The sequence below is a fragment of the Limulus polyphemus genome, unplaced genomic scaffold (genome assembly GCF_000517525.1).
Source record: "Limulus polyphemus unplaced genomic scaffold, Limulus_polyphemus-2.1.2 Scaffold2743, whole genome shotgun sequence".
Classification (NCBI taxonomy): Eukaryota; Metazoa; Arthropoda; class Merostomata; order Xiphosura; family Limulidae; genus Limulus; species Limulus polyphemus.
Genome location: NW_013668353.1, coordinates 92682 through 102692, shown reverse-complemented (window position 1 = coordinate 102692; position 10011 = coordinate 92682). Strand labels below are relative to the sequence as shown.

Here is a 10011-nt window from a genome sequence, read left to right as displayed (position 1 = left end):
AAGTTTGTCAATATGTGTGTGATCTCAGGCTAACCTTACCATCCATTGGAGAAGTTTGTCAATATGTGTGTGATCTCAGGCTAACCTTACCATCCATTGGAGAAGTTTGTCAATATGTGTGTGATCTCAGGCTAACCTTACCATACCTTGAAGAAGTTTGTCAATATGTGTGTGATCCCAGGCTAACCTTACCATCCCTTGAAGAAGTTTGTCAATAAATGTGTGATCTCAGGCTAACCTTACCATCCCTTGAAGAAGTTTGTCAATGTGTGTGTGATCTCAGGCTAACCTTACCATCCCTTGAAGAAGTTTGTCAATATGTGTGTGATCCCAGGCTAACCTTACCATCCCTTGAAGAAGTTTGTCAATATGTGTGTGATCCCACGCTAACCTTACCATCCCTTGAAGAAGTTTGTCAATATGTGTGTGATCCCAGGCTAACCTTACCATCCCTTGAAGAAGTGTGTCAATATGTGTATGATCTCAGGCTAACCTTACCATACCTTGAAAAAGTTTGCCACAACATAAATTGTGGTATTTGGCAATAATGCATATTCATGGGCATGTGAGTAAACATGAGTGCCAATTGAGAATACAGCTCCAAGAGAAATACAAAATCTAGAATATAGTTCTCGTAAAGTGTAGTTAACCCCCAATAATTTGCAGCAAACATGTGAATTTCTTATTTACCTTATGCTTTAAAAGAAAACAGCTGAAGTAAATAAAAAAAGGATATTTCGGTCTCTAATTAAGTACTCTAAATATATTATACTAACAGTCTTTCAAAGAATTTCATTTGTTGGAAAGTATCTCGATATTTACTTACAACCACAAGCTTATATAAAAATATGTTAATAAACCTACTTAAATTCTTGAATTTTTTTCTATTTTGGCTTTTCTCACCTCTTTGTGATAATAGAAGTTTATTCTACTAAATCGAAAAACCGAAATGGATTTTATATATCCATTCCATATTATAATTAACACACGTGCCTGAATTGGAATTTTAACGCACATTCTGACCCTCTAAATTCCATTATTTTTACTATCCGATGGGTGCTTACTATTAATAGTAATATTTTTATTTCATCATTGTAAACTGAAATCACCCCATTCGTCAATGAATAAAATGTTAAGCTATTTAGTTTCTTTGTTTCAACTAAATCATGTACTGGTTTTGTGAAACAAAACAATTTCATATTTACTCAAACTTAATTCAAGAAAACATGTTTTATGTAACATAAAACTTTTCTACACTCTAAGTACTAAGCAAAATCGTATAATCATCCATTACTTTAAAACTGAAAAGATTAGGTCTCCTGCATTATATACGACGTCATCTGAGTGAATTTTTTATATGTAGTAATTTCTCAAACTTGTTGTAGTGCTAAATTGGTAATTCGTTATCTTGGCAAATTTATTTATTTATTTTATTTTTTGTGAGGAACTTCCACATAAGAATCAATCTTAGTGCCTCAAACCATTTCAAGCACTAATTATACATAACATCCCAATGACTAAAATATCTTTCCACTTGGGGGGAGCTCTCGTGCTACTATAAATAACCGGAACATGATGACAGTTGACATCAGAAGCCTGCAAAGAAGCTTGTGTACTCAGTAATGACGTCATTCACGTGCTATAATCAGCTGATCTGTTTACATAGCTATCTAAACATGGTCACAAAATGACAGGTAACGATGAAAATATTTCCCAAATCAGCTTCATGAATTAATTGAAACCCAAAAACTACTTTGTGCAGCATACTAAATATCATTAAATATTCCCCCACTTTTAAAGATGAATAAGAAAATACAAAACGGATATTAACTTAGCAAACACCATATCCACTAAACGCACACGAGTTTACAGTATGACAAAAAATAATAAAAAGTCTGACTTTTCTAAAGAAATTACATTCTCGCTGTTTTCGATTTTTTAATAGAATTTGATAAACACATAGATCATGTACGTTGAAATATACTTTGGTGCATAAACTGAAATACTAATTTCTCCTTTTAGCAAGCTAACTACTTAGATAAGAAATACAGATCAACCCAGCAATGAGTATAGGTAACCTCATTGTTAACGATATTTAAACCAACAACAACATCTCGCGAAAATTTCCCAGCTTATGAAATTTAGGTCAGTTCTTAATTCATATACTAAGCTAACAATTCAAAATATTCCCTATAATATAAGTATAACACTAAAACATAAAATACTAAAACTAGATATATTAAACATTATGATAGTGAAAGTAGCATACCTTACTTTCGTACCACATAAACACTGGTTGTTAGCTCTAAGTACTGTAGTAGATTCAACGTTCGTTGAACAATGTAGCATCGATATGGCTGTGTATGAGGAAAACTTTCCACAATCCTTAAAAACGTCTTGCGGCCAATGATAACCTATTAAACTACTCCGGCAGTGTAACTTGAGAGGACCCCGACATCTGAGATGCCGCCAGTGGCACAGCGGCAAGTCTGTGGACTTATAACGCTAAAAACCGGGTTTCGATACCCATAGTAGGCACAGCACAGATAGCTCATTGTGTAGCTTTATGCTTAAATACAAACAAAACAAAAGACATCCGAGATAAATTGTACGAACATGTTACTGTTTAGCTGTAGAGTCGAGTATCAAAACAGTGTCAAAAGTGCAGCCAAAAACTAATATTTGTGAAAACGCTAAATAACGAATCATATCAAATACAGAAATTAAAGAATACCCAAAGCGTATAATAAGTAGTTAGAAAAGGTCTTCTAATTAATATATAACCATGTTAAATGTAATAAAAAGAAAGACAATATTATCAAACATATTAAGAAGTGTGTCTAACAGAAGTAAACCGACTTTTAACTGACTTCTCTCACTTAACAAGAGACATGGAGCGGCTAACAGGAAATGATGAATAAATAAAGTTAAATGCTCAGTAACAGCAGAAAAATAAATGCGATAACATTAAAAAACTTCAGTATTAATGACAAAAATAATAAGGAAAATAATTTACAACAATGGTAAATATAACAATTAAAGTAATTATCAAAAACTAATGTAAGATAAATGGTAGCAAGAATATTGTTAATTAAGGAATCTTCGTGCTGCTTAGTCGATAACAACCTAGTGAGTGCACGAGTGTGTGATTTGCTATAACAATTTAATAAAACATAAAATAAAATGATAACATTTATATAATCTCTACAAGTTTCAACTGAAGATACTCAGTTAAAGTGATCAGATTTATATAATCTCTACAAGTTTCAACTGAAGATACTCAGTTAAAATGATCAGATTTATATAATCTCTACAAGTTTCAACTGAAGATACTCAGTTAAAATGATCAGATTTATATAATCTCTACAAGTTTCAACTGAAGATACTCAGTTAAAGTGATCAGATTTATATAATCTCTACAAGTTTCAACTGACGATACTCAGGTATCCTCAGAAGAATATTAAATTTGGAATTCTATTTCCTTTTCTCGTTTTCTGTTTTGCTCACGCGAAAGAGTACAGAGTTCATGCCCATTCTCTTACTTTAGGGTTGGACGGTTTTCATTGATATGAAACGAGCACCAGCAGTAGTGTAGATTAATTGGTCCGGTATCATTGTTGATAACATTAGCTTTAGACTTCAGAATTTATATTTCGTTGCTTTCAAAACTTCGCTTTACCAAACAAGTATTTTGGAGTCTTCCCATTTTAAGATCAGCTGTGGCTGGTTGTTGTTTCTCTCCTCTATCGAAATTCCCCTAGCGTTATTTTACTGTTATCTGATAAGGATCGTTTTGTGTGTTCAATATATACTTCCCACACGAACATGGGATGCTACTCTATTGAAATTCCCTTAGCGTTATTTTACTGTTATCTGATAAGGATCGTTTTGTGTGTTCAATATATACTTCCCACACGAACATGGGATGCTACTCTATCGAAATTCCCTTAGCGTTATTTTACTGTTATCTGATAAGGATCGTTTTGTGTGTTCAATATATACTTCCCACACGAACATGGGATGCTACTCTATCGAAATTCCCTTAGCGTTATTTTACTGTTATCTGATAAGGATCGTTTTGTGTGTTCAATATATACTTCCCACACGAACATGGGATGCTAGAAATTCTCTGTTTAAAGAAAATCTATCAACTTCCTGTTTTTTCTTTCTATCGAACTTTTTAAGCATTTGTTTGATTGGTCGAATGGTGATTTTATAATGCTTTTAAAAAAATTATGATTTGTTTCTTATACCTTTGGAGTATACGGTTGTATTTTAATGTGTGTTTTCAATTCTTTCTTTTAAATCATTAGTTAATGTTGACCTGTTTAAGTTGGTATGGTGTTTAAATATGCTTTTATTGTACAAGATTGTTAATACTGTTCGGCAGCATAGCATACTAATTGTACTTTTAATAATAAAAGCACCAAATTTGGTACACATATAGACTAATGGACGACTAAAATAATTAAATATGGAGGCATTTGAAATTATACCTAGGTCCACATGCTCTGAGTGAGTAACTTAAAGAGGTAATTCTTGTTGTAGTCAACATGCAGAAAGTTATACCGGTATGACAACAACACTTCTGTGCACCCCATGTCAGCGTTTTGCCAGGTGGTTAAGGCACTCAACTCGCAATCATACGGGTCGCGGGTTCGATTCCCATCAAACATGCTCGCCCTTTCAGCAGTAGGGTCGTTATAATGTGCGAGTAAATCCCACTATTCGTTGGTTAAAGAGTAGCCCAAGAGTTGACGGTGGGTGGTGACCACTAGCTGCCTTCCCTCTAGTCTTTCACTGCTAAATTAGGGATGGCTAGCGAAGATAGCCCTCGTGTAGCTTTGCGCGAAATTCAAACCAAACCGAACCGCATTTTGCCCTGGCTGTGCTTTCAAGAGAGTCAGCTACTTAGTTGTTCCATAACAAGTCTTGGCATGACACATCTAGTTCTTGAACTGAGATGTATGAGATGAACATTTGCTGGAAATACTCATCAGATGTCTTGGCAGGACTGGTCTTCAGCACCATCAAGGAATATAGTGATTGTTCTTGATCCTCTTGGTCCACAGTAAGTCATTCTGCCTCAGAGAGTGTTAGAGACAAGCTCGATTCTCATGTAGGAAGAACTAATCCAAGTTTCCGTCTCGTGTCTGAAATCCTCGAGAAGAGCTGCAGATTACTCTTCATTGCGATCAGCAGGTACTGAAACTTCCTTGGTATAAAGAAAAAGTAAGTCCTCGCAAGTCATCGCCCTTCTCTTCAAAGGGATTTCCAAACTCTTCAACCACAGCTACGAGAGAGCTAACATCCGTTTTAACTGCAGCCATTTTGAAACTCAAACCATTTAATTTATTATCCCTGAAAATGTAGGAATAGCCATCAAAATCAAGCTTCTAACTGGTTTAGATCCGAATATATCATTAGAAATGTGGTTTTAAACAGTGTCCATTTTGAAATCCAGTATGCGAACACGTAGGTGCAATTTCAGGTACGTCCATATCTGAAACTTTTCATAATACATTGTTTAACACTTGCGCCAAATTTGGTGCTTTTTTCACCTATTTCACAATTGTTATGGTGATGTGTGCTATGCTGCTGAACTAATAATCACAAGTCTTCATCAGTTACGATACCAACTAATAATCACAAGTCTTCATCAGTTACGATATCAACTAATAATCACAAGTCTTCGTCAGTTACGATATCAACTAATAATCACAAGTCTTCATCAGTTACGATATCAACTAATAATCACAAGTCTTCATCAGTTACGATATCAACTAATAATCACAAGTCTTCATCAGTTACGATACCAACTAATAATCACAAGTCTTCATCAGTTACGATATCAACTAATAATCACAAGTCTTCATCAGTTACGATATCAAGTTACCGGCGAGTACATGGTCAACCGAAAAATAAATTTAAGGAGATTAATTACATTTACATTGGGGTGTTGTTGTTATTGTTGTTTTAGTACAAAGCCAAACAATGTGGTAACTGCATTATGTCAACTGTGAGGGATCGAACCCCGGATACATTTACATTGGGGTGTTGTTGTTGTTGTTGTTTTAGTACAAAGCCAAACAATGTGGTAGCTGCATTATGTCAACTGTGAGGGATCGAACCCCGGATACATTTACATTGGGGTGTTGTTGTTGTTGTTTTAGTACAAAGCCAAACAATGTGGTAGCTGCATTATGTCAACTGTGATGGATCGAACCCCAGAGTTAGGCACTGTAAGTCCGTAAACTTACCGCTGACCCAATGGGCGAACTTCACAGTTAAAAGATCAAATTTCGTGTAACCCCTCAATGGTTATGCTATCTAACACTTTATTATAAATATAGATTCTACTATCAATTGCCCTTTTGAAAGAATAACTAATATTTGGGTATTTAGTGGTAACTATATAATGGAAACTATTTGTTAAACAAATTGAAATGTAACGTTTATATCCTTTATACACCTACGTATTGACCTATTCCATGTAAGATATATTCCATACACGCAATGAATACATTTATTTCAGTTATTTTTATTAACCCAAAGACTTTTCTTTCAGTAATTTTTGTCTACCGTTTTGCAATAACGAAGAAAGTTAAAATAATTTAAGAATTATTCATTCGTTTTTAAAAAAAGAGATGTAATCTAAAAGTTTATATATATATTGAATTTTATTTCTCAACTTCGAAATGTTACTTAGATAAAATGTAAAAAAAATAAATAAAAGTATAAAGTAAAATGTTCTATGTTTCTACGGATCCTACCAACTAAAGTTGACAATTTGAAAAACAGATATTATGCACATTCAATAGTGCAGTGAAATATCTATTCAGTAATATATAGTCAATCAATATTATCTATACAGTAATATATAGTCAATCAATATTATCTATTCAGTAATATACAGTCAATCAATATTATCTATACAGTAATATATAGTCAATCAATATTATCTATACAGTAATATATAGTCAATCAATATTATCTATACAGTAATATATAGTCAACCAATATTATCTATACAGTAATATATAGTCAATCAATATTATCTATACAGTAATATATAGTCAACCAATATTATCTATACAGTAATATATATAGTCAACCAATATTATCTATACAGTAATATACAGTCAATCAATATTATCTATACAGTAATATATAGTCAACCAATATTATCTATACAGTAATATATAGTCAATCAATATTATCTATACAGTAATATATATAGTCAATCAATATTAATTGGATCTTTCACTGAAAATTCCAATAATAATTCATACTTTTAAAGAAACTGTAAAGTTGTTTTAAATTTTTCTCAGACTTATATAATCTTAATATTCGAAACAAATGTACAATGAAATATACCTTTAAGTCTCGATGTACGATGCAATGATTATGACAGTATTCCACAGCGGATAAGATCTGCCAAAACATCTTTTGAGCCATTGTCTCCGGCATTCTACCATGTTGTGCAACAAAATCTACAGAAAACAGAAAGAAATTATCTCATTTTTCCTTACTGCACAGAAAAATACTCACCAACTTCAGAAAGTTTATTAATTGAGAATCATGTCTTCGAGCGCTTCTTGTATAGCATAAACAAGTTTTATAATGATTTTATTTTCTTTGGCAAAACTTCCGATCAGAGAGACGGCAACCAGCTAGCAGCATCCACCGCCTACTCTTGAACTATTGTTTAATAACAAATAGTGGGACTGACCGTCACATTATAAAATCCCCACGACTGAAAACGTGAACATGTTCGACGAATGATTGCAGTTCCATAATTCCTAGTTTGCGAGTCAAGCACTCTAACCACCCGCACAAGCCAGATCCCTGTTTTTTGATGCGGTGTTGTTAACTTCCTTTGCATTTGAATTTCTATAAACTCAACATAATTATTATCTTTTTTATTAATAGCCAAATTCCACCATATATATGTCATGAACTGACTATTCTCCATATAAAAATGTACAAGTAAGAAGACACTTTGTCAGCCTTTATTCATTTTCATGAATCAGTTCCTATAATTTTGAAAGTTACCGTTTCAAAGCAACAGAAACAAGTAGACTAGAAACGTGTGATAAAAAAGCACAATGATGGTGATGGTAGATGATATATTTATCACATTCCTCTTAATTTGTCCATTGCAGATTCAATACTAATTTTACACACTTCGAGTTTTGCATCTGTAATAGACAAATTAAGGGGAATGTGATAAATATATCATCTACCATCGCCATCATTGTGCTTTTTATCACACGTTTTAGACCTATTGGCTTCTAAAGTTTCAACCGTAACTTCTAAAGTATTACACAAACGTCGTTGATATACAATTGATATACAATATAATACTTTAATACTTAAACGTCGCACTGTATGTCAACGACGTTTAAGAGAATACTTTGTTTCTCGTCATCAGTCCAACTGTCCAGTTCTGATATTGTACGAAAGGTCTCTCGAGCAGTTACTTTGTGAGTGACAAAAGACAAATGTGAAATGTTATTTGGAACCTGCAGTGAAACAATCAAGAAGAATGTAAACAAAAACATCTGCAGTGAACGTGATTTTAGACCTATTAGTGCCCGAGATTCTTGGCTAATATAAAATAAAGGAGCGACCGACTCAGATCTAAATGGGATTAAGGTCGAATAAAGAAGTAAATGAATAAGAAGTGATTCTGTAATTTAAATGCTTTTGTTCTGTTGTTATTATATATACTGTATATTATTTTCAAACTCCATATATAATTGCTTGTTTAATGCAATGCTTTACACGGTCTACCTCTACTCTGTCCACCGCAGGGAATTGTAGCATTGCAAGTCCTGAAACTCACCACTGACCAACTGGATCACTGTATAAGTAAAGTAATATGGTACTAAATATTTTCTACATAAAGAGTGTCGCTTTATGCGACATACGGACTAAACAGCCAGGTCACAGTCCCCAAGGTTCAGGCACAGCCGTCCCCAGTGTAGAACTGCTAGCCAAAAAGTGGACATCAGTAAGCAGCAGTCGTTGTTTAAACGGCTACCCTTATCCAAATAGTTCGAATGACTGTTTAAAGCAGCTTAAACCTTGGACTTTTAGGTGCCCAGCCCGACATCATAACAACTAGATCATGCCCAGCTCCAATAAACGCAGTCCTTTGCAGCACTAAGTTTTGTTTTACACGGTGGTGTAGTATATGTTAAATGGACTAAAAAAAGAAAGTTTATATATTCGAATATATACCTAAAATCGCCATTTTTAAATTGAAAATTAGGCTTGTAAAATACGAAGTAGAAAAAGAATCTCGTGTGGAACCGTGATTTTTGTCTAAAAATCAGTAAAGGTATCTATTTTTGAAAATGATTTCTGCTAGTCTTGATTTACTTATTACCGCGAAAGAAGTTGCTTCATTGTGTCAAAAATATCCTCATACACCTTAAGCAACTTAAACAGTTGGTTTTACCGTGTTTAAGATATTGTCACACACCTTAAAACAGTTGTTTTTACTGTTTTTAAGATATCCTCACGCACCTTATACAGTTGGTTTTACCATGTTTAAGAAATCCTCAAACACCTGAAAACTTGATCTTACCCTGTTTAAGAAATCCTCACACACCTGAAAACTTGATTTTACTGTGTTTAAGAAATACACACACACCTTAAAACAGTTGTTTGTACTGTTTTTAAGGTATCCTCACGCACCTTAAACAGTTGGTTTTATCGTGTTTAAGATGTCCTCACACACCTAAACAAAATCAAATTCCTGCATACCTGAAAATGAACACAAAAGCTTCTAAACTAAGTAATCTTTTGTTGATTTTATCAGATCTTATAGCATACAATATTAGTAGCATTCGTGAAAAAAAATGAATTACAAGGAATCTAAATGAATCTAATCTTATGGTAGGTATTCAGATACACTAATAAATAGAGCACAGAGAGCAAAAGAAAGAAACAAAGCCAAGTGAATATATAAACAAGATATTTATTCATATTAATTGTGTACGT

The 10011-nt window shown here is 33.5% G+C and overlaps 1 protein-coding gene across 4 annotated transcripts in view; it reads right to left on the bottom strand.

The window, feature by feature from the left end:
- LOC106467797 (serine/threonine-protein kinase SIK2-like) overlaps positions 1-10011 on the bottom strand; it is a 111304-nt gene that overhangs the window by 35576 nt on the left and 65717 nt on the right. For 2 of the 4 annotated variants that reach the window (XM_022395995.1, XM_013928175.2), the window contains exon 4: positions 7378-7493. The exons of the other annotated variants lie outside the window; for them this stretch is intronic. In XM_022395995.1, coding sequence (XP_022251703.1) covers positions 7378-7493 — 116 coding nt within the window. The remainder of the gene's footprint in view (positions 1-7377; positions 7494-10011) is intronic. 4 annotated transcript variants of the gene reach the window in all.